The sequence below is a fragment of the Leopardus geoffroyi genome, chromosome C2 (assembly GCF_018350155.1).
Source record: "Leopardus geoffroyi isolate Oge1 chromosome C2, O.geoffroyi_Oge1_pat1.0, whole genome shotgun sequence".
NCBI lineage: Eukaryota > Metazoa > Chordata > Mammalia > Carnivora > Felidae > Leopardus > Leopardus geoffroyi.
Window position 1 is genome coordinate 114,038,977 of NC_059333.1, and position 26,461 is coordinate 114,065,437.

The following is a 26,461-nucleotide window of genomic DNA, read 5'->3' on the forward strand; positions in this document are numbered from 1 at the left end:
AACATCATCATCTCTGACCTGTGATAATTCTTTGTGGATAAAGACAGTTGTGATTACCTATCTCTGGGGACCTGATGGCAAAGCATTCCACCTTAATACTTCTACTTATCCCAGAACATTTATAATAGAATTGAAATATCCAGCTATTTTGAACATACAACTATGAGTTAAAGTAACCGCATGTTTAACGCCTCATAAGCCTTTTTTTGGGAGGGGGCGTAGCAAGCTGTAAAATCACACTGTTAACTACCTAAAATAAGTTCTCTTTGGGGAAAGTTTGGTTTGTATTGCAGACATATTGCCATTATCAGAAATGAATTCTTCACCTAGGATTTTCTGGTTGGTTCAGGTAAACCAACAGAAAACTTGTGTGGCACTTTGGTCTACAGGAGAAAATTACAGATGGCATTCCTGTAAGACTGTGCCCCCCAAATTGGCATCCCAATAAATATTCCAATTATGTGGACTAAGAGACCTTAAATCTGAGGTCAAACTGATATTTACTTAAGATCTAAACAAACCGATCACTTGGGGTAATGTCTCGATGTTGTTCTCAAATACAGTGTATTTTATTCTAAAAAACAGTTAAGCTTTCCCACCTTTAAGTCTGTCCCTGACTTTGGGGTGAGGGCGTGCCTCAAGAGGGTAGGTTTGGATGTAAAGGTTTCCTTTCACAGCTGTTTTGGGGGTTATGTAAGGGGAAGGGGGACCCAATGGGAAGGAGAAGGATGGGAGAGCAAAGGACGAGCACTATTGTAAGTTTGCATCTTTTGAACACCGCACCATGAGTTATCTTATGTCATTAAACTGAAAAGTTTATTAATATTTAAGGCTCTTGATACATATTGTCAAATTACTTTCTAGAAGTACACAGGAAAGTTTGCCTTTCTACATTAGGTCCTGCTATTTAAAAGACAAATAACAATTCATTAAATATTAATTTGCATTTCTTAGGTTACTAGAGACTGAAACTTTAGAAACTGCCATTTATTTCTTCTGTGAACTACCCATATTTTCTACTGTGGTGGTTTTTTTTTTTTTAAATGCAAAAATAGTAATAATTGCTTTTAATTACCATTTTAAATTAACATTATCAATCATTTCCTTTGTGATTACTTTATGAAGTGTTTTTCTATCCCAAGAACCAAAATTTGTATTTTCACAAAAATCTCAACCTTTTCTAATACTAGTTTTTCTCTGCCAGTTTTAAATATCACACTTTTTTTGGACTTGAGGAGCACACCTGGTGAGCCTTGTGATTGACATTCCAACACGGAAGTTTCATTTCCTAACGCACTGGTGGTGACTCTACTTAGAATCCTGTTCCACACCTACAGGATTACTTCTCAAGCTTATGTCCTTAGTTCCTTAGTTTTTTCTCATATTATTCATTAACATTAAAATTTTATTTATATTCAACAATGTATCCTCCAGCACAACTAGAACATAAAATATTTGGTAATCCTACATACACCCCAATTTTATGCATTTCCTTTATGGCTAAATCTGATGAAGTTTTAATTTTAAATAGACAAAGAACAGTTATTTATCCTCTTTTAACAACGCAGAGAGCTAACTATTGGTTCCCATTAACTCCTGATTAGCTAGCTGGCTATCGACACACAGCATGTTAAGTTTTCTACAGGCACCTTTCTGAATTCAAGTAAAAGTTTTGGTAGACAAGGATTTCTTACTTAAAGGTCACTGACATAATATGAATCTTGAGTACAAATATTGCTCACCATTCTTGCATTCTTAAATTATTTTACTTTGAAAATTTAAGAACTATCATTAAATCATTAAGAACACAGGTTTTCATTTAAGGAATATCTTGAACTGTGAAAATACAAATCTAATCAAATTAAATTTTGAACACATATAGAGCCAAACATTTCAACAAAACTGCAGTTTAATTTCAGAAAATGTGTTAAAATATATATTTATACATCAATTTCTGACATACACTTAATGTGTTAGTATACACAAAATGATGCTTTCTCTTGAAACTGTATTTATGAAATGTACATTTTAATTTAAATACTCAGTATACACTGCACTTAATCTGCATGTTGCATTTATTAAATACATTAAAATCTGCAATGTAACAAAACGTTTTCTGCATACGAAATTCAAAACACCATTTTAAATGAACAAAAGATGGCTCACTTCATTTTTTTTTTTTTTTTTTTTTTTTACAACTAGTGTATGGGACACTAGCTCAGCTCCACCATACTACCTGTTCGTTCTTTTATTTGACATTGTTCACAGACTAGTACATATTACAATAAGAGTGCTGGATAAAAACATGAGGTACGAAAGTGGTTCAAAGATTATAGGTCATGCAGATCATGCTAGACAGCAAAGAAAATTGTGACCGAGAAAACACTAAATAAAAATACATAAAGAATGTGCATTATAAAAAAAAACTCCATTACACAGCTTTGCTTCTTTGGTTACAAAGTAGGTTGAACAATTTCACAGCTTTTTATTCCCACCCGAAAAAAGAAAGTCATACGAAATGTCAAAAAGCAGAGGAATCGTGGCAATTTCTCTATTAGAAAGTAGAAACAAATGAACAAAGTTTTCTTCATCAAAATAGCCCAATTATTTATTATATCACAATAACTGGTGACTACCTGTACAGTTGCACTATGTTCTTCATACTTACACTATACAAAATTTACATTCAAGCTGGGTCTTTACTACTGAAAATAAATACCGAAGGTAAATTGCCATTAGTGTTAGAAATATGCCAGGATTCTTTTGTTCAATTATTGCCTAAACATTTTATCTATTAAATGCAATCCTGTCTTTCAAATCCTTTACTGATACTTATAATTATTCAAAAAAATTAAAAAAGTTCTGTGACATTGTTCATGTACATTATGAAAATAGCAGCCCTGTAATAAATAAAACACAAATAAATGAAAACTTACGTAGGCAAATGTTACTGATATTGAAAGAAAAGTGGCTCTTTAGATGAACTGTTATTTATAATGTGCGAGGAAGGCTCAGGGTAAATCCACGGGTAATAGGAAACATGGGAGAGCCACCAAAGCTCTGAAAAGACCCCACTCATGCGCACCAGGTAAAATGCAGACTCGGCTTGCTTTAATAAACCCCACCTATTATTCTCCTTGTGTACTGATGACATAAAACTGGACATCAACAGCGCTGCATGACATCTCAAAGAGAGGAAAAGCTCCTGTAGAATGATTGTCTAATACTGAAAAGGCCAAACACACAACCGAAGCATGGCTACTTGCTTTCGTATAAAGTGGAAAGAATACCAGTGGCACACAAGGATAGATTGCTTTCAGTTTTTTTCTTAATGAGGCAAGAAAGCTTTATGCTGAGGAGACATTCGGCTGCTGTGGAGGTTGCGTTGGCTGCGGAGGCTGTGCTATCACTGCTTGTTGTTGAGAAGTGCTACCAGGATTGGCCTGTTGGGCTGGGAGTTGGGATAATTGATCATTGTTTGAAAGAGATTTTAACAGTGCATTTTCTCGTTCAAGTAAAGAGTTTCTTTCGACTAATTCTTTTATTTGTTCCTTTAGAACTTCCACTTCTTCTCTTACTGCATACATCAAATGGCTTTTCACCAGATCCTGTGAAAAACAAAATCAGTAATGTCAAAAAGAATATAAGGGAAAGGTGTTGCTATTTGGTTCTGGCCTACCTGGTGCCTTATAAACATGAGGCATTTTTATATTAGTTCTTTTGCTCTTGCTTTTAATGTTTCTACTGTATCTTGACTGGCCCTGAGGGAGATAAGAGTGGAAAAAATCCAGTTTCCAACTAGGCAGCTAGCCCAGGATTTCTTTTCAAATTTTGGAGTGATTTCCAAAAATACTAGGCTCCTTAAATTGTCAATTATAAGCTTAGAATTAAAAAAAAAAAGTTTAAAATCACATGCTTAGATGTTAGACCAAGAGAACAAAGGATATTCAAGTGATATTTAACTAGTTCTAGCACTTCTTTAAGAGATAAGGTGCCTACGATTTCCAACTCTAAAATCTTAAAGAAAAATAGTTTGAGGCTAATGGTCCTTATTTATAGTCTATAATTTTAATAAGCTTGAATCAAAATATTTTATATACCATATGAGCAGAATATCTTTAAGGGAATAAAAAAATTGACAGTAATAGAAATCAGAAACAGATTCAACATGAACAGGTCTATTCATTAGAGATGAGTAAAACAGCATCTATAAATGGATGACAAAGGTTTCTAGCTGAAATTTTCATTTTAATATTCTTTTGTCAATAAACTATTTTTGATGCTGGAATATTTGAAGGCACATAATGCATTCTGATTATGTATGCCCCTTAAAATGGCCCTGATTTATCAGTGGTAATGCATGAAATGTGAGATGTTCAAATGGGAGATAATAGTAACTCCACTGGTATTTCTAGGCTAAAAATTCTCAATGTTTTTTTAGCAGTTTCAATTAAATGTCATTATATAAAAAATATACTTTGGTCATCTTGGTTTAAAGAATTTAGGTGTTTTTCAGAATTGATAAAAACCAACTGCCTCCTACAACAAACAACCTATAAAATGAGAGCACTATTAACTTTTACTTACCATTGCTTGTTCTATTTTGTTGTCAATGGCTACACCACCTCCCCCAGATGCACTGGAAAAAATTAGAATATTTCATTAAATTATTCTAAAAAATGTAACATCCTTTCCAACTCTTAAAATAATTAAAAACATTTGTTTTACTTAAAACCAAAAATAACTTAAAATAGCTTAAAAGTCTATTCTCAAAATTTCAGTACTCAGAGCTCTCATTTTGAAAATGAAGGATCTCAGTAAGTACAGGACTTCTAGAAATCCTTTGTAGTTCCAACATTTCTAATTTCCCTATGACATACATACGCTACTTTAAAGTAACTCCCTATTCAGGAGTTAACTCAGTGAACTTTTAAAAGGATAAATTTTGAATGAGCACTACACTCTCCACATCTTTTAAACTTCATTTACTAACTATATATTCTAATTGACTTTCATGTGGAAATTCCAGTAGTCACTTACTGCATTAAAATTCAGATGATGACTTTTCTTCTAGAGATTTTAATTCTGGCTTAAAAATTTTCAGAACTGGCTTCTAAAGGGCCTTTGGGCTGGTTAACACCGTTCTCAACATTCTGGCAAATCTACATACTTTGATTGTAGGTTACTGGCTGGTAAAAATCACCTACGAACGTACGTGGTTTAGACCAGTTTTTCCTGGAAATAATTTGAAGTAATCTAGCTGGTAAATATATCCCAAGGTCAACCTTAGCATTTGTATGATAATTACACAGAAGATTCAATAACTGTCCTCTTAACTAGTAAGAACAGTGAAGATCTATATCCTTTTCTTGGTATTTTTGTAAATTTTGAAGAACAGTCATTAGATTTTCATGTAAAGACAAATCTGACACTTTAATCTACTTTAACAATACAAAAAGAGATCTTTAAACAATTTTGATATAAAACTTTGCAAAATCACTCTTCATAAAGTATACCCTAAGAAAATTTAGATGCTAATATATTTGAACACTTATTTTAGATGATGTAGACCCTCAATGTTCTATCAGACTGAGGCGCAGAAATATCCCGTCTTATGTAGTGGTGCCTTTTATATTGCAATCCAAGTAGATATGGTTATAATTCTGGTTCTGCTACTCACTACCTATGTGACCATCAGCAAAATCAAGTATTTAACTTCCCTGGACCTCCTTCCTCATCTGTAAAATGAAGGGGTGCTTGTCAATGCCTCAGTGGACTTCCTACTTCTAAATCCTTGAAACTGAATCAGTACATGAAAACATTAAACTTGTTTATCTGAGCATTAACCACATTAATTATAGCATACTCTTTCACTTCTTGCTGCTGCTATTTCTAAGATGAAACAGGCTTTTGTAGACCTAATAACTAGAAACGATATATATAGATTGTTAATAAATAATTATACATGTTAGGCTTTAAATGCTTGTAGAGCTATGCAAAACAAAGTATGGCTATATGTAACTATAAACGATAGAACAATTATATAAACCATAAGGCTTTGGTGTAAAGTTCAGTTCAGAGACCACTTGGATATGGTCACCAAATATTGCCTACAATTTGCATAGAAGACATTAGCATTACTTCTAGGCATTTACATTAGAGTCTGTCTGACCATCCTAGATTGTACTTTCTATATTTTTTATTTCTATGTCAAGGAAAAACTATATTAGTTTTAGTCAATTCTTGATGTGAATACATGCAAGCCTTTTAACACATCTGTTTTAAACAGAACACCTTCAATGCTAACTTTAACACCAGTTTTACATATTAACAAGCAAGCAAAACAAAACAAAAAATAAACCCTAACTCCTAAAAAGGGTTTATTACTTTTTTTTTATGATTAAAATAATATTAGTAAGTTTCCAAACCATTCCCTTAGGCTAAGGAATAATTATCATCCTATTCTTTGCTGATATAATAAACTCTAATCCTGACTCAGAACCTCTTTTACAGCAATGGAGGAATAAGTCTGCAAAGTATAAATGGATATGAAGATATGTGTCCCTTAAAAGGTATTAATATCCCAATTTTGTTAAGTATTGTACTTAAAACAGAATTAAATCAGTCACAGACACAATTACTATCACTACAGCAATCTAGTTTGAAGGCTGTTTTTAAAGAATTCTATAACCTATGGCAGTGGTTCTTAAACTTTAGCACACACCAGTCATCCAGAGGACTTCTTAAAACAGACTGCTGGGCTTTACCTCAGTTACTGATTCAGAAGGTGTAGGGTGGAGCCCAGGAATCTGCATTTCTAACAAGTTTCCAGGCGATGCTGATTCTGCTACCTGACAGAACATACTTTGAGAACCATACTTTGAGAACCAATGGTTTACAAAGATGAAAGTCGTAAGAGAGAGAAAAAAAAAACCTAATTCTATTTTTAAAACTTCTTAACTTGAATACAAAACTTCTTACCCTTCATGACTTTGACCCCTGCCTTCTATGGTCTCCTTTCTTCTCACACTCCATCTGGCTGGCCAATTGTGTTATGTCTTACATAACTATTTACAGTCTGTGAAACATATGTTCTCTCAGGTTTCCATGGCTTTGCAGAACTGCTCCCCGAGCTGCAAATGCTCATGCCTCCAATTCATCTGGCTACCTTTTTCCTTAAGATGCTCCAGTGCCACTTCTTCTGTAATGCCTTCTGATTTCCTAAGGCAGAACCAATTACTCCATCTCTCTTACGGTTCACCAATCTTCACAAACTTTTTGTACTGCATAACCAGGAAAGCAAAATAGTGAACTCCAGCTCCTCCACACACTCAGTGTGTGAATTCTGGGAAATTATTTAACCTTTCTAGAACTCAGGTTTTTTATCTAAAATAAGAATTATATACCTCAATTCATAAAACTCCTGTGAGGATTAAATGAGTTAAATAATACTTCCGTTGTTAGCTCCTATCAGACTGAGTTCCTTCAGAGAGGTTCTTTATCTTTCACCTGTATGAAGAAGTAAACTCAGTGCTTGGCACATAGGAACTCAAGTGCATACTGAAAGAGTAAATAGGATAGCAATTAGATTTGAAACAATTACCGGTTTATGTCAGAAAGCCATTAAAATATTTTGAGTTTGAATAAATCAGTAATTCTCAAAGTATGGTCACTGGACCAGCAATATCAGCATCATCTGGGAACTTGTTAGAAATGTAAACACTTGGGTCTACCCCAGACCTACTGAATTATATACTCTTGAGGTGGGACCCAGGAAATCTATTTTAACAACTCCTCCAGATGACTGATAGAAACTAAAGATTTGAGAAACTGATTTATAATAAGGATATCAACATGGCAGTCTTAAACAATCAAATAGGAGGGTATTCTATTTAAAAATCCCTGAACATGGTTTAAGACTATTATTTCAATGAGGGTTTTCAATGAGGGTCACAAGGTGTTTTCTACCATATTCAAAGTCAACATAGTGGTTTGGGCTTCACATTCTTAAAAAATGAAACTGATCAACAAAAGCAGAATGAAAAATTTTCCTTTATTTGCTTCCTTGACCTAATGTTAAAGTATTATGTCTTGTTTTCTTTTTTATAATTGCATTCACCACACTATAACTTGATGGTTAACCAGTTTCTGAACTTAAGTTACCAAGACTTTGTAACTATTCTGGTAAACTATAAGTGCTATAGAAAGGGATAATTTTTAAAAAGAAACTTTCTGTTTGCTATGGGTCACTCTTTTAGAATAAAAACATATCATGATTAGTATTTACTAGAAGAATTAAAATTTGTGGGTACTGAGGAAATGGACATATAGACATATAAATAATAAAAATATCTTTTATAGGATGATTTTCCCCTAAAACTACAGCACCCCCCTCCAAAGAATCAAATGAGCTTGAATTTAGTTTTTGTTTTTGTTTTTTTTTTTTTTTTTTTAAGATTTCATACATTTTTAAGTAATCCCCACACCCAATGTGGGGCTTAAACTCACAACCCTGAGATCAAGAGTCACAAGCACTACTGACTGAGCCAGCCAGGAGCCCCTAAATTCAATGGTTAAGTAAATTACAATTATATTCACAGGAAAAATAAAACTCAATGTATCAAAGGTACAGCAAGACAGCCTGGTTCAAAGCTGTTCATTTTTAAATTCATCCCAATTGGCTCCCCACACCACAGCTTTTCTTCCCGGGCCTCCTTACTCTTATCATAGTAGATTACTTGGCAACCTTACTGAGAAGAGGCCAGATATGAACCTCTGGCTTTGCAAGTTCCCAACATTTTCATCTTTATTAAAAGGCTAACTGCCTCACTCACGCTCTCAGCTCAGTGACTGTACAAATCATCTCCAGTCTCTCCTCTCTAAAAATTAAAATCCATGAAGGCAAGGTTAGGCTAACTGGATCTCACTTTTTAAAAAACTCTTTATGAGAAATCAACTTTTTTCTTTGTCTTTACTAATGTGGACAGAGACATCATGGCTACTTGTTTAAAATAAAAACAGAGCAAATTTCTTCTCTTACATCTTGACTTCTTTGCTCTTTTTCTGTTCTCCCCTCAGCACAAATGCTAAGTAACAGAGCAACAAGGTAGAGACAAAGAACACTTAAATGACTGCCCACTTTTGCAGGCACATATTAACTTTAGTGAGTCCTTACTGCCAAGCTTGAGAAACAATCTCATTTTACAGTTCAGGAAACTGAGGCCAAGTAATTTACTCAAAGATACAATGCTACAGACAGAACTGAAACTAGACAATGTCAAAACACATGCTTTTTCTACCTTGACAGTAAGACGGTGTGAAAGGAATAAGCAACTATCTATTAACCTAAAAGAAATAACAGACTTATGTATATTATAAATGCTTTAACTATGTACCAAATGTCATTTGTGAAAGCATAAGCATGGATCCAAAGATTAAACTATGTGCATAATACTATATTTATCTTATCTAGCACATTCCTAAAAGAAGATGAGCTCTGAGAACAAGGGAGGTAACTTCTTGGAAAAGACTCAGTGATCTTTAGACAGCCAGTATAGCTTACCTATTTACCAAGAACTAAAATGCTCTTTTCCTCTGTTAGAAAGCTGAAGAGATCTTAAGCTCATATGTATCTATATGCAGAAAATTATTTTAAAAATTATCTTTTGCTAAAAGACCCTTCTAACTTTCTGTGTTGAGTCACAATCCCAATTAAAACTCCACTATAGGAATTCCCCAAACTGTAAAATCAAATCTTTTATAAGAACTTCTTTGATTGAGTTGGCAAATCTGATATACTCATGTTCAAGCCCCCTTACCCAAATAAGGTAATGATTCTTCATAAACTCCCAAGTAGAAGCTACAGTCTTTCTTAGAGGCTAGTCCTCAAGAATCATGTACTGTTTCCAGTAAATAATCTACAACCTTCACCCCCCCTCCCCTGCCAATAAGCTCTAAAATATCATCATTACTACTAAAATGGATTAATTCTAACCTGGGTAACATCTGACCTCTTTTCTTTTTTTTTTTTTTTTTAATTTTTTTTTCTCAACGTTTATTTATTTTTCTGGGGACAGAGAGAGACAGAGCATGAACGGGGGAGGGGCAGAGAGAGAGGGAGACACAGAATCAGAAGCAGGCTCCAGGCTCTGAGCCATCAGCCCAGAGCCCGACGCGGGGCTCGAACTCACGGACCGCGAGATCGTGACCTGGCTGAAGTCGGACGCTTAACCGACTGCGCCACCCAGGCGCCCCCTGACCTCTTTTCTAAGAAACAGGTATCTGTATTTTTTAGAAAGAAAACTATCAAATTGCTGATTGCAAAAAATGTATCTAATGAACGTATGCTATGAAAGTTAAAAAAAATTCATCACTCTTCTATAGGAGGAATTTAAAAATATTTACAGCTTAACACTTAAGAGCAAATAACAATTCTCCTTCTGAAAAAGCCAAAATAAGTAAAATTCATGTAAACTTACTCTATGGCCAAATGCAAACTTCTGCAGTCAGGAATAAAACTATCAGACAAAGTTAACAGTAAATTAAGCTAAGAACTAAAAAATTTTATGTATTCTAATTAACTGACTCTAAGTTCTCTATCAATATAAAAACAAAAATCTATTTAATTTCATTATTAAGTTCACAAAAGGCCCGATGAAGATTTTTATTAATAACACAAAATAAGTGATTTTTGTGCATGATACAAGCTATTTATTATTCATGCTAAACAAGCAGGTAAAATGACTACTCACAAAACTAAATGTTATTGTTTTCTCAAGTAACCAGTCTTACAATGGTGCAAAAGTTTTTATCAAAGAACAGTTAAAAACTCAGTTAAATATTTATATAAAGGTATTTGTTTTTAGCATCTACAGAAACCAATTATGTCCTTAGCATATTTTACATTCATCTAATTAACTTAAGGTCAAACTCCTGGCCAGAAATGAATATTTAAAGAGTAAAAAAGAATACATGCTGTGGATTGTACCAACATCAATTTCTGGGCTTTGGATGCTCTAGTCATGCAAGATGTTACCATTGCAGGAGGGGGGCAAGGAGACAGGACACATACCACTGGGTGAAAGAGTACATGAGACCTCTCTGTCCTTTTTTTTTTTTTTTTTTGGCAGCCTCTTAGGAATCTATATTTGTTTCAAAATAAAAGATACATGCACATGGTAAAAAATAAATTCATAAAATTCAAAAAGGTATACAATTAATACAAAGTCTCTCTCCTACCTCAGACCCCCTTTGTCCAGTCAACCATATCATCTGTATACGGTCTTTAAAAAAGCCCATTTAGGAAGAACTTCTGTAATACTTTGGAGTGGGAGAGGCCTAACTAGATGCCTCAAAATATAGAAAAATAAAGAACTCTTTCAATACTTCCACTAAAATATAAAGTACTTCTACAAACCTGTAAGATTAGAATAGAATCCCAATTAGAAAAACCGGGTAGATTTCACACGCACAGTTTAAAAGACATGAAAAAAACTCAAGATGTCATTCATAATAAAAATACAAATTAAAACTATAACATAATACCATTTCCCTAAACAGACTGGCAAACATATTAAAATTTAATACACTGTGAGTGAGGCGGTAGGAAATGGGTCTTCTCGTATAGTGATGTAAGTCATATACTGGCCCTTATAGAGAGCAATTTGCTTATATCACAATTTTATACACACACACACACACACACACACACACACACACACTGTCACTCTATTTATTCTTTGAGTCACCCATCCTACATGTGGGAATTTATCCTATAGATATTTTTACATACATAGGAAATAATATATTTACAAGGCTACTCATTATCGCACTGTTTGTAACAGCAAGATTTCTAATTAACAACAGGGAATTAAGATCATGGTATAGCCATCATGGTATAGTATTCAACTGAATACTACTGATCTATAAAAAAGACCCCATAAAGATGCTTTTCTGTGTATTCAGGTGGGAACAACGTACCCTGGAGATCTTTAAAAGTAAAGGTGCAGATGTATGTATATGATCAGTTGTGTGAGGGGGATATGGATATAGATACAGTATTTGCTTGTATGTGCATAAAGAAACTGGAAGTTTGTGCATACACACAAAGAAAGTGGTTATCTGTCTGGGAAGGCAGGCAGATGGGGGACAGAGATAGAAGATACTTTCATTGCACTTTGGAGAGTACTCAAAAACAAAACAAAGCAAAACAACAACACATTCCAAAATGAAAATGACTCACAGAAGAGTTATTACCCTGTACAACGTGAACTCAAGACATGAACAAATGGCAGACAGGAAACAGAAAAGGGAGAAAGGACGGAAGGAGAGCCAACAACTCTACTTTCCTTATGAACCACTTCATTCCAGAAGATAGGTACTATGTTCAACATTCAAAATAACAATGAACATAAGTCATATTTGTGATTTGTAAAATTTACTTCTTTGGCTTACAATGAATTATAATCACTTAAAAATATCATGTAAATAATGTTTATAACTCCTAGTATAGTTATTTCTGTTCAAAGTGATTCTGGTAAGAAAAAAATAAGTCCGTGATAAACATTTTTTTGATATAATAGGCTACATAACTTTATATAATAAAAATGTTACTTTAAAAGTACATTCCAGAGAAGGCATAGATAAGAATAATGTAAACTTTACCTTCTTTTTCCAGATCTCTTTACACTTCCAACTAAGGATATCTTGGGGGAATTATTTTAGTATTAAGCATAAAAATTCTGATAACGTTTTCTTGTAAAGCCACTCCAACAAAACAATTTAAAAACTAACCAAACTAAAATTCTTTCTCTTAAAACACTTAAAATAGAAGATGTAAAAATTTAGTCTGGAAAAACTGGAGAGTAATACAAAAGTAAAACATGCACAGCAATTTTACCACTATAATCCAAATATTCCAAATAAACTAAGAAAGTTTAATATTCTATTATTTCAAGTTAAATACTTAAATGTAAAATCATATCTACTTAAGATAAATGAGCTTATGCACTAGCTAGTTATTTTTTATCAGACTAACATTAGGCAAGGTTTGACAGGATGAAAAAGTTATTTTCTTCCTTTGAGTCAGACTGAAATAAGAAAGGGTGTGAGAAAGGGGTAGGAGGAGGGTGGCATTTTCTCTAATGTTGGAGTGCTTACATTTACAGCAGGTTCTCTTGAAAGAGATTTCATTGGACTATTTACACAGCAGCAATAGGTTATCTGATGACAGCATAATCCATTAGTGTGAAGTGGCTTAAACCCAAATTAAAAATCTGACACTACAGTCCTGGTTACTTTAATTTACTTCCTGAAGACTGGGAAGCCAGTATATGACTGACAATTATCTAGACTGAGATATACATTGGCATGTAGGAGTAAAAAAGGAAAGAGAGATTAGAAAGGATTTCAAATGTTGCCAACTGATGTCTAGCCCAGAATACCTTACAAAAATAATGTGATTATACTGAAAGGGAGTAAAGTAGATGTAGTCCTGTATAATCATTCTAGATACTCTAAAGCCATTCTTTTAGTTGCTAAGATAGAAGCTGATATTTGACCAACTTCTAAAAACATCAGAATTGGTGATTAAAGTAAACCTTAATTTAACAAAAGATCTGTTTTTCAGTGATCTGAAGGATGATCCTTCCTAGAAAGATAGAAAATTTAAACAGAAAAAGAGAGAAAAACTAAAAAATTCGTTATGTGAACGAGGACATTAAAAACACCTAAGAGTGCAAATTACTTCAGCCGTGTTAGGAAAAGGATATGTTTAGCAATCATTTTGTAGTAAAAATCAATTCTCCTTTAAAAGGTTAACAATAGCATTCCTTCCCTTTAACTATGAACAAATAATAGCACTTTCAAGACCTAAGGAAATTTTCATGGTGCAAGTATATGAAAATGAACAAAACTGGAGAAAGAACATGATAGAAAAGAATGTCAAGGGAAATAAAAACAGTAACAACGACAAAAAAAACAACCAAAACACTCAATATTTGTGTTTCATTTCAGAGACCAACAAGCATGCAGTGGACCCATTATAAAAACAATCTTTTTATATAGCTAAATACACCTAACGTTTCTAAAAGTAATTCAGAATTCTTCAGCAAGGACATAAAAATGGGTCGAACAAACAAAAAATCAGAACCAGCTTACTATTTCTAATGCTATCATTTACATTATTCCCTCCCATTCCAAATGCGTGCTCAACTTTTAAAGCGGATATTGAAAACTCCTGGAGACTCTCCGTGGTTTATTCTCACACTTTGCTCATACTGTTTCTCATTCTCTTAATACTTCTGTGGAAATTCTACCATTCTTTTATGGCTGTCAGCTCAAATATTTTCTTTTCTGTAAAGGCTAGTTTTCTAACCTTTCTAGAAGTAGTATAGTCAGTCATGTCCCACACTATCCTTATGGCTCTAACCATGTATCTACCATAGACTGTGTTCTAATAGCTCCCACCAGACAAAACTCTATGTGCTATACACAAAACCTACCATGGGCTGTCAGCCATCTACTAAAGAATGCTGTAGAAGCCTGAACTCACAAATTGTATAGTTGGAATTTGAGTCCTAAATATATCATTTACTACTTTACCTCTGGGACCTCTTTCTTCAGTTCTAACATAAGGTAGCTGTACTAGACCACCTCCAAAGCTATTTCCCATGTTTAATGGCAAAATTGACTTTTCCCAAAAGTAGCCCTTGCCATCTAATGGACATGGTTAATGCTTCATTTTAGCTAAACTCAAAACAAACAATTTGGGAAATATTCCTTAATCTCGTTCCTCATTTTTAGTCTGAAACGAAACTTGCCATATCTTCTTGCTGGCTAATATCTAATTCATACATCTAGGTAATCCAAATTCCTTTAGAGCCAACAGAGCATAATCTTGAACAAACTTTGCCTCTAATATCCTATGTAGCCAAATCTCAGTAACATTTATCTTTCTAGATGACACTTTTATAAAAAATGATAAATTCTCATGTCTCCTCTGCACACTGCCCAATGCTCAATGAACACTAGTTGGAAGATTATGAAGTTAGATGATGTCCACCAGTGGGAAGATCACTAGATATGGAATTAGCACACACATGCTGCATCTTGGCCTCACCTCGGATTTGCTGTGTCCTGAGGCTAGTTACTCCCACTGGGCTTTCTCTGTCATTTAGTTTCAAAGGTTTTTATGGAACTTAGTGTAACCTTCACATCTGGGGTTTTTTGGTATGTGTGTGAGGTGGGGGTTGGTGAGAAGGAAAGATAGTAACATGGATCTTAAAAAAAAAAAAATAAAAGAACTAAGCCAGTAAGGAGGGGGGAGAAGAAATATCAGGATACTGCAAAATGCTTGGTCATAGGTATTAAGCAAGGAAAAAGTGAAACAGTTTTTACAATTGAAGCACAGAGGATCTATGAAAGATCAGAGGGATGATAAAAGAAAGAGATTCACCTCTATAACAAAGAAAATGCCACGGATGGCTGCAGTTTCTTTAGCTTGGAAGCAACTAGGAGTAGGGAGATGGTTAATGTGTCATAGGAAGATGGCTAGATTTTAGGGGGCAGGGGCCAGGGAGTGAGTAAAAGAGGAACCTGAGAATAAAGGTGAGAAAAAGAGAAATTTAAGTTTCACTTGGGACTGTTGAATTTTGAGACCTCTGGGATATAGATTCTGGTGGAGAAATATAGATAGAACGTTGCTGGAAATAGGTATCTAGAACTGTAGAGTAATCTCTGGCCTAGAAGTCTAGATTTGAGAGTTTTTGGAATGTGGTAGGTGGCACAAAACCGTGAGAGGTGAGCTTGCTTATTAAACACTGAAAAGACAAATGGGGCCAAAACAATGGAGAACACTAAGATGAAGAGTTAATGGAAGATGAGCTTGGGAAGAAACTACCCTTCTTCGGAAAGCTAACTATTTCTTTCATTGAATTGAAAGGCCTCGCAGTTGCCTTTTTTCCATCTCCAGCATTCTATATACCATTATTTTTTAAAAAGTAAACAATTCTTCCTGAAGCACTTGGGTGGCCCAGTTGGTTAAGTGCCTGACTGTTGATTTTGGCTTAGATCATGATCTCACTGTTGTGAGATCCAGCCCTAAGTTGGGCTCCACAATGGGCGTGAAGCCTGCTTGAAATTCTCTCTCTCCCTCTCCATCTGTCCCTCCCCTGCTTGTGCAACAAACACATGCACGCATATGCGTGCTCTCTCTCTCAAAAAATAACAGATCTTCTTGAAAAAATCCTCTCAATCTCATTTTCTCAATGAGGCCTAACCAAATGAGTGAAAATGAGACAATCCCCCTGAATACGAAACGCCAAATACCAGTGAAGAGCAACAGAGATAATTTTGTTTATCCAAAGCTAATCTTTTCACTTATGCCCAATTCTTAAAGATACAGAGATGTTATTTATAAAAGCTTTTTAGAAAAAGCATACATAATTGTATGGACAACATACTAGACAAAGTAAAATTCTATCACGCTAGCCCTGAGGATTTTCTGATCAAAACTAGCTTGTGTTTTTAGGTTATTAACTAGTCTTTCTTTGCCACCTTATGTCTCTTCCTAATCTGTCCCAAAGTCCAGGGATAGTAATAAATAAAATGAAGGTTACCAATGCACTGTTTCAAAATAGGGATAAACCCAGAAGAATAAAAGTATCACAAAGTTTTTAAAGAGACAGATGCTTTATTCTGGTTTAGACTAAAGGAACAGTCATCAGCTCTTAACAAAATGAAGAGAATATCTTATCAGGGAAAAACTCTGGTCTATTTTACTTTTAATAAATCAATAAATATTTTCCAATTGGGATATTTAAAAATTTTGGATTGGCTTGGGTGTAAGCAAAAAATTAAATTGCTCACTTTCAACAAATATAAAGTATTGTGAATATATGCCCAGAAGAGCGAAAGTTGTCTAGGTCATCAGTTTACCACTTGCTTACTTCTCTTTTGTTCTCTACTTCATTCTAGGGGCAAGACACCTTCCTTCTTAGCAGCTGCCTAAGCAAAAGACTAAATTCTCAAAGAATAATAAAGTGGTTTTAAGAGCACAGGATTCCGAAATTAGACAAGCTTGTTTTAAATCCCAATTCCACTACCTTCTAGTGGGGTGATTAACTTGCTATGATCACATAGCAAGTTAACATACTAAAACCAGTCTCCTTGTCTGTAAAATGGGGTTATAGTTGTACCTGCCCTAAAGGATTGTGTGATGATTATGACATTTTTCAACACTAAAAAAATGAACACTAAAAAAATAATTAGTTCCTTCTACTGTTTGGATAAAATTTGGACTGACAGTATAAAAGGTTACTATTCCAGTGTATCTTAGATCGCGAATGAAGCAGTGAGGTACAAATAAAAATCAATTATGATTAGTATTACACCTCACCCAAAGAACGAAATAATGCTAGTTATGCCTTAAATTTACTTGATTCCTTTGTAGTCAATGAGTCAAATGTTAAAGATTTAAGGCAGTCACAAAATATATGCTATAATAAAAATTGCTTGAGATTTAAACTTACATCAATATTTATTAAGCACAGCACTCCTGTGGATTGAACAATAACGACTGTTTAGCATAAAAATAATCTTAACTTACTGTGGGAGATACTTCCAAAGGCCACTGATATATAACTGAATTATTTCAACATAAAAATTTCAAAAAAAAAAAAGTGCTTAACTAAAAATCTCCTGTGCCTTCTTTTAGTGTTATATGATATTTCAACAATTAAATATTACTGAAAACAAATCAGAAGAGTGGGACAAGTACTGCTTTGCTTCTATACATCACTCCAGTTGAGAATCACTGCTTTAGAATTACTTAATTCAAAAAGAGATTCTGACAGGACAATGAAGAAAAGGATAAAGCAGCACTACTATAAAATCTAAAGGGTTGTTATGTCCTTGAATTTTTCTCAGTAAATATAATACTGTGATATAGACATGGTAAATGATAGAATTTTACAATCATTTGTATACTTCAAATTGGGTAAAATCATTTATGATGAATTCTAAGAATTACATCATGACCCAAAATTTGTTAAATCAATTTAGATTCTAGCGCTAAGACACAGTCATCTGAAATGGAAATATTTCACCTACATTCTCTTTGCTCTCTTCCTTTCTTGCCAACAGACCCCACCCTTTTCATTCTTCCATAAATAATTGTTTTTGTTGTCTCTATTGAATGTTCATCCTTGAATTAAACTGTAAAGGGAGGAAGTGTGTTCATCTGGAGGGTCTACTAATTATAACACTTTGCATAAAATTGATATTAAACATTTAATTGAAAAAAAAAGATGGAATAAAATAGTATTAATATGTTACCTAATTGTATTTTGTAAGTTAGCATGAACTTATGTTATGTGGGCTAATCGTGCCAGGAAAAAGAACTAATAAATTACCCATTAAAAATTTTTTTTCTTTAATGTTTACTTATTTTTCAGAGAGAGAGACAGACAGACAGAGCAGGAGTGGGGGAGGGGCAGACAGAGGGGAGACAGAATCTGAAGCAGGCTCCAGGCTCCAAGCTGTCAGCACAGAGCCTGACACAGGGCTCGAACTGACAAACCATGAGATCATGACCTGAGCCAAAGTCGGCCGCTTAACTGACTGAGCCACCCAGGTGCCCCATGAAATTACCCATTTAAATATTAGAAACTAATGAGAAGGATATCCCTAGAACATAGTAAAAATGGGCATGTCTCCTGAGAAATTTTTTCTCATTGACTAAAACATCTTAAATAAAAGGTCAATAAACCTTTTTTTTGTGATGTTCCTTGCCTCTGGTTGCTACTCACTGAGGAGGAAGAAAGGGTACTAGTTTCTATATAACTGGCAATTGAAGTAAATAGAAAAATGGTTTAAGTCTGAGAAATAGAGTAGCTAGAGTTCTGTGTACTTTCAGGTTACTTCTGACAAAATTATGCCAGTGAATCGCAGCAGTTCCATAGAAGTGATCATGGTAATGACAAAACTCATAGAAGACTTTGTGGAAAATAAAGTGGACTTTAAAACTCCTAAAGATCTTTTGGATAAAAACCTCGACAAAGATCTTTTACATTAGAATCATGGACTTAGGGAAAATAATTTTGTGAACCTAATGAAAGGCTTAATTGTATAAACATATATCATAAATATCCATGTGTGAGTTCTCTCAATTGCCCAATATCATTCTATACAGATGATTAAAATAGAATCTAAAGAGAAGAAATGAAAAAAACAAAACAAAAAAAACCCCAAAAGCTATCTTGAAGGTGGAAAGAGACCACAGGCTTGCTAGTTTGGTTAGATCCGATAAAGAAGACAATTCAAATTGGCATGCCTTTAAGGATGTCTCACAAACAAGTGGAAGTTCTAAGTGAACTAGATCCAGGAGTCTGAAGAAATTCATATGTACAGTACTTTGCTCTTTTTACACACTGGTGGATCAAAGCAGTATAGAGGAGTCCTGTGAAACCTTTGCATCTTTACTAGAATCAATAATTATGAAGTAGGAAAGCATTCTTGTGATCTCTAAGATGTTAAGCAACGTCTCCTTACCCATTTTTGGAAAAAAAACTTTAGAAATGCATCTATATTAACACCGATGATTTATGGCTACGAACTGCAATCCATATTCTTAATTATTTCAGCTATGAAAACACTAAATTAGAGAATGTTCTCACTTGAAGGTTTCCACAGAATACGCAATACAGCTTTTATTTTTACATAAACCTAATCTCTCTACTCAATGCTTTCAGTGATGGCAATCATCTGATTTTTCTGCTTCATATTTTAGATTTTCTGATATACAGGAAGAATTTTTACAAGGTTTAAATATGAACTGTAAAAAGAAAGAAGACCAGGACACCATGATCAACATCACTGGGGGTGTTCAAAGGCTAGACAACAACTAAGAAGATATGTTATACACAGGAGACAAGTATGAGACAAGTGGTTGGCATAAATGACCACTAAATTCCCTTCCAAGTCAGATTTATAATTCTAGACTCAGAAGATAAACTCAGAGATGGTAGTGAATAAAAAGGCTTTGGCTCTGGAGTCATACCCAGGTTTGAATCTTAACTCTATCACTTTTATAATATGACTTCACACAAGTTATTTGGCCTCTCCAAAGAATAATGATAGGATCAGACAACAGTATTCGGTGAGATAATGCATTAGTGTCTGGCACATATTAAACGCTTAACATATTAACTATATAATTTGTATGAGTAAGGTAGAGCAGTCAAAATCTAAATATCAAAGAAAAAACAGGGAACACTAACTTAGGAGTGAGATGGTGTGGTTTCTACATCTGACTCCTGCCTGTAATGTATAATTTCTAACATTCTTCCCAGTTACTAACTTTTATGATGCTACATTTTAGGGGGATCTTAATGTATTTAAACATTTATCAGATGCTGATTACACATTACAGAATAAACATTACCCCAGAATTTATGAATGTAAGTGTGGGAGATAGACAAGTTAGAGGTATGATAAATGCTATGACAGGGTTAAGATTTTAGAGGGTGTTTGGGTAAACATAATCAAGATCTAGGGTCAGGAAAGAATGTTTAGTAAAGGAAGTGCCACAGTTGGGTGGAGAAAAGGACACACAGACAAGTAAAAAGACACAACAGTAGGTACAGTTAGCCATGCTAGAAAACTCAAATAATGAAGACCAGTTAGAAGATTTCTGCATTTCCACATAAGAAAGGACTGTGTCCCAAATGGGGATGAGAGAGACGGATAGGCTGAAAAAATACTCAGGAGGTAGACGTGGCAGTACTTTGCAATTAACTGGCTATGGGAGAACACAGAAATTTGAATGTTAAGGAGAAATGCCTAGGTACAAGTTTAGAAATGCCACAAGTTTAGTGCCTAGAGCATATAGATGGATTCCTATAATATACAGATGACACTCAGAACCATCTACATGTTCTTAGCATGGTGAAGAATGTGAGAAGAGGGTATTGACAGCATCCTGAGGACACTAATTAATACTTAAAAGGACAAACAGAAAGGCAAAGCCTGCCAAGGGGACTGAGAAGAAAACAGTGAGGTAGAACGAAAAACTAGAAGAGATGGTATCAGAGATATCAAAATTATCAGTCACAAATTTAAAACCTATGACATGCCAGTATCAGCTTTGTACAAATTGGAGAAATCTGTGGAACACTAAAAACTATTTAAAAGCTACATAACTGTGATCGCAATTGTTGATATGCTTGCATATGTACTCAAAGTCTGGAAGGGAATATGCAAACACCGAGACAGTAATTGTGTTAAACACTTGGATTAGGTGTGATGGCTCTTATTCTGTTTCCCAAACATTCTGTGTTTTAATTTTGAAAAGGTGATATGTTACTACTAAAGAAGCTGGGGTTCAAATATATTACTGAAAAAAAGACTTCTAAATATTCTCATGTTCTGATGACCTATCAAATTGTCGTACACCTTAAACCATGGTCTTGAAGAAATTAAGTTTATACTTGATATGCAGACTAGTTCAACTTAACTGAAGAGTAAACAAATTCTTACAGTTTTACTGGTTTTTGTTTTAAGCAGTACTATTATTGTGGATTTAACTTAAAGTCCTACTTAGAACTTTATTATAAACACTTAAAAATAGGAAAAGGTTGTAACGTTTGAAGCTCATCTGAAAATAAAATTAAACCAATAGAAAAGGTTTACACAAAGTAGGGACTCAAAATAAAAACCATGTGTCTAAAAAATAAATTTTGCTGCATACATGTTTTAAAAATAAACACTGACGAGGTATCTTAATAGAATTTTTCACAACTAAGGGCAAACGGGAAACTGATATAGCACTTAGTAGAAGGTTTTACATGAGATTCATTCCCCTACCCAAAGAAACATTTGCAGTTCAAAGTAGATTTTTAAACTGCTTCCCATTGTTTGCTATTTATAAATCCTAAATATCAAAGGGCGAGTTCCTTAATAGTTACACTTGGTACAATACTAAATACTAAACACTTCTAACACATATATAGTTGCTTAAAATCACAAGCATTAAATTTGAATAGAAGTTATTTTCGAATGCAATACATATTTAAATAGCAACTTATCAAATTAGTTTTTTGGACAAGTGCTTTAAAAGACGGTTTTATAATAAAGGATGACCCATTGCTACTTAGGTTCAAAGGAAATCAAATTTATATATTCACGTCTTCACTCAATATAAAATTCTCCCTTATCCTTTAAGTTCCCCAGGGTTACTCTCTGCATACCGACGTAAAATTGAGAGTCATAGTTCCAGTTAGAAAGCTAGATTTGAATCCCAGCCCCACTACTTAATGGCTATGTGACATGAGCAAGTTACCCAATCTAAGCTTTCAATTTCCTTCTCTGTAAACTGAGGATACTACCTACATAATACAACAGTTGTGAAAATTAAATAACATGCCAAAAATAGGTAGCGGTAGTGCCTGATACATAGTAACCACTCAGTAGCAAAACTAAATTATCCTGTGGAGAAATCCAATCAACATTTGAGCACAGAGACTGACAGTATGAAATTCCTAAACTAAAAGTGGGTAGGCTCTGATTTGTTCCATCAGTCTAATGATCACTTATGATAAATCAGCCTTGGATAAAATTTAGTAAGAGTTACAGAATCAGTGTACTCATTAAAAATTTCTTTCCTACACCATGTAGTTAGGTATATTACAAGGCTGTGTCTCTTAAATACATTCACTAACAAATGTTATTCAACTGTCTTTGAAAATCTGACAAATGCTCTGAACCTTTCACTAAAAACTGAACATAAAGTTTCATCCAAAATTTCACAGGGTTCATGATCCCTTGAGGCCCACTCACCCACTGACTACCAAAGATGGATATCCTACACTAAAGAAATTAGAAATTGTTTTCCTAATTACCCAAGGTATATAGAATTATTGTAGTAAAGGAAAAAATAAAAACTAAAAATCTTATAGAATATGGGGCAATTACTAGTTTGTGATATTTCCTTCCAGACTACTATTGATCGTAATTACTGCTTTAAGAAACTTAAGTTCATATAATATGATCAAAGTCATGTAATACAATCAGAAACAATTTAGAATATTATTCAAAAGATAGAATGTATGTAAAGGAGAGACTAACATATCTCTGGTTGAGAATAAAGTTAGACATAGATATGGTAGCCTATTTATATAATTTCAAAAAATCTTTGATACACTTACAGGATATGTACACCATACTTTAATGAACATACTTTTTCTACAACTTTATGACCTTGGACATAAAACTTAACCTAAATATGCAAAATATGATGATGATCTTTTGAAGACTGAAGATTAAGATCTTATCCTAGTCTAAACTGTATTTTCCTAAGAGTCTCCTACAAAATACAGCTGTGTAAAACAAAGTGAAATAAGAAGACCTATAAAACAAGTTTAAAGATTTTTGTTTTCCAAGCAGAATACAATGCTGAAAGGAAATGTTTTATTTTCAGGGCATACAAAAAAGTATATTGACTTATAAGTTTATCATTTTCATTTAATATTGGTTTTTTTTTTTTTTTCAACATTTATTTATTTTTGGGACAGAGAGAGACAGAGCATGAACGGGGGAGGGGCAGAGAGAGAGGGAGACACAGAATCGGAAACAGGCTCCAGGCTCTGAGCCATCAGCCCAGAGCCTGACGAGGGGCTCGAACTCCCGGACCGCGAGATCGTGACCTGGCTGAAGTCGGATGCTTAACCGACTGCGCCACCCAGGCGCCCCTAATATTGGTTCTTAAGACAGGAACTGAGAAAAATTTCCTGGCTTTATTTTTACAGACATCTAGCAGAAAAATGCCTTTTATTAACAAAAAATAAAATCCCAGAAGCAATAAAAGTAATTTAAACTATATTGTATGAAAAAATGGATGTAAGGTGGTTTTTTTTTTTTTCTAATAAAAGATTAATATATTAGTTCTTAAATCTCTCCTGGGATAATAACTAGAAAGTATTTGGGGGCTCTTAACTACACTGTGAACATCTACAGCAGATGTAATAGCAGTATTTAAATAATGTTACTATAGCACAGGATGTCACTTTATTTTTTAAACTGATTATTTATTAAACACCACTGCAAAGATACGGCCTTCAGCCTCATGAAATTTTGAAAGGATTACATACCCCCAAGTATTTAAAATTCCAAGTTTGAACTTATATTTAGTACTATACTCTTAGTTATACAATGTGCTCATTTTGTTCATAAATATTCATCTCAATACAATAACATCAGGTATAATACATAAAATCTAATCCATTAAGTCTTACCAATTTATGACCTGATGAGACACTCTTGTGGACAACATTCAGTCCTTAGAAGCTAGAATAACCCTCCAACCATGTGAGGGCATCACAACTTTTAAACTTTCGGCTTTCGATCATTATTATGTCACATTCCTCCTCCGATGCTGAATTCTAAAAAAAAATTCTAGCAAAGAGTTTAAGTAAATAAGTGTTTTAATCAAATAGCCTTTAAAAATCTTTTATAGCAAAGTTTTATGTTTTACCATGATTACACAACTGATATTTTGTACTTAAAATTTTTTTAATGTAAAATAATTTCATATTTAATCTGGATACTTCAAACTTTAAATTTCAACATGGACTTCAGGCCATCAGGAATACTTGTTAGTAAAGAGTCAAGGAGAAATGGAAACCAATTAAAGGTTTAAGATCATGATCCAGAAATTATAATGTAACACCATTAACTTGCTACAGACAGTTTTGTAGTCCTGTAGAATGGCACTTGAATCTATTATCTAGTTCACATCCACATGATTTTCTAGACTTACATACAGCACACGTGGCTGGATCAGTAATAATCCATACCGATCATTTAAATGCTCAAGACAGCACTCAATTTTTATACCTAAATCCTAATCTGTCTCTACCATCTCCAACTTAAAAATCAGACAACATGATAGAATAAAATTTTATTATGCATTTTATATAACAGACATAACAATGTATCCTGTTCAGAAGTGGTCCTACAGCTCATCTGTGTGTGGGCACAGAATGAAATTAGGGGTAGGAATATTTAATAAATGATAAAAAATTACTTAATAATCTTGAATTTATTAAATTTTACAAGAAAGCTTTCAATTAGGCATCTATTTTAATTGTTGAAGGGTAATATTTGTAACATTTTCTATCTAGTGTGAATACTCATTTCTGTTTTTAGTTGCCAGTAATCCACAGAAAAGGCAGCCCACACATTCATGGGCACATTTCTGCCAATTTAAATTATCCCTCTAAATAAAAAGACATAACAGGGCAAGGGAAAGGGGGGAAAGGAAGCCATTACCGAGGAAGATCAATATATGCAAAGCCACAGAAAACTCAAAGACAGCATTGTAAAGGAAACTCTGCAGCAATCTCCAGAAATATTTGACCCTAATGTAGAGGGTTGGAGTTATGCTGTTACAGATTTTAACTTTTAATGGGTTTTTTTTCTATCACACACAGTCTTTAAAAGTCTCCTACACAATCTGAAGAACTATTAGAATTTTTCCAATTTATAAATATCTTTCCAAATGTAATCTCACAACACATTTGACTTCAATAAAATCATACAACTTTACTATCTTTTGTCAAAGTACAGCCTTATAATGTAATCACCTGGTGAAGGCAAAAACCCATAACGATGAGGTAAGTAGTAATTTAAAGTCGTGGTCATTTCATTAACATATTATCAAAACATTTTAAGCAACTCTTGTCTCCTATCAACCACAATACTACCATGATTTTAAAAAGTCCTTTTTGATGATGTACTCTTTTATGGGACAAGTCCCATGAGAAGACACAAAACCCAGGCATATGTAGCAGAGTAAATGCTTCCTGAAATATATGTACCTGTAATGCTGGTAATTTGCTTGTCTGTAAAGGCTCTGATGGACTGGCCATTTAAAAGCCACACTACCTGACCCTCTGTTAAAGGGCCTGTCAACAATAAGCACTGTTAACGATAAATGCCTGGAAAGATTCTGGAATAAAGAATCACACCAGTCATATAAAGCAAACTTAGTTATTTTATTATGAAGCTTATAGAAAAAAAAAATTTAAGGAGTGTGTGCATTATACGAATGTATGGTAAATTTAGGACTTAAGAGCTATATTATATTCAAAAATACAAAATTTTCCTTATCAGATTTTTCCCCCAGCATGTATTTTCAAAATTAGCTGCAACCAAGTACAGGGGTCACATTTGAAGGGTTTCAATGACTAAATTCCAAAATGTAGGAAATCCTTATTAAAAATGTGAAATAAAATTGGGTAACTGAATAGCTTGTAGATGAACATAGTTAAGACTAATTAGATATTCTTTTTAAAATTAGAATTCTCCCCAAAATGAATATTTATTTAGAAAGTTGTTCTAATAGATCAATCATAATCTTGAATCTCTGGCAAGATTGCTATCAAAAACAAATTCTGAACATTTCCTA

The 26,461-nt window shown here is 33.9% G+C and overlaps 1 protein-coding gene across 3 annotated transcripts in view; it reads right to left on the minus strand.

Moving 5' to 3' along the window:
* Positions 1 to 797: 797 nt before the first annotated feature.
* TSC22D2 (TSC22 domain family member 2) overlaps positions 798 to 26,461 on the minus strand; it is a 49,903-nt gene continuing 24,239 nt past the window's right edge. For 2 of the 3 annotated variants that reach the window (XM_045503292.1, XM_045503291.1), the window contains 2 exons: positions 4,588 to 4,639; positions 798 to 3,608 (listed from right to left, as the gene is read on the minus strand). In XM_045503292.1, the coding sequence (XP_045359248.1) occupies positions 3,348 to 3,608; positions 4,588 to 4,639 (313 nt within the window). In that variant the 3' untranslated portion in view covers positions 798 to 3,347. Of the gene's footprint in view, positions 3,609 to 4,582; positions 4,640 to 24,287; positions 24,448 to 26,461 lie in introns of those variants that run through there. The other variant, XR_006718643.1, reaches the window with a different exon arrangement.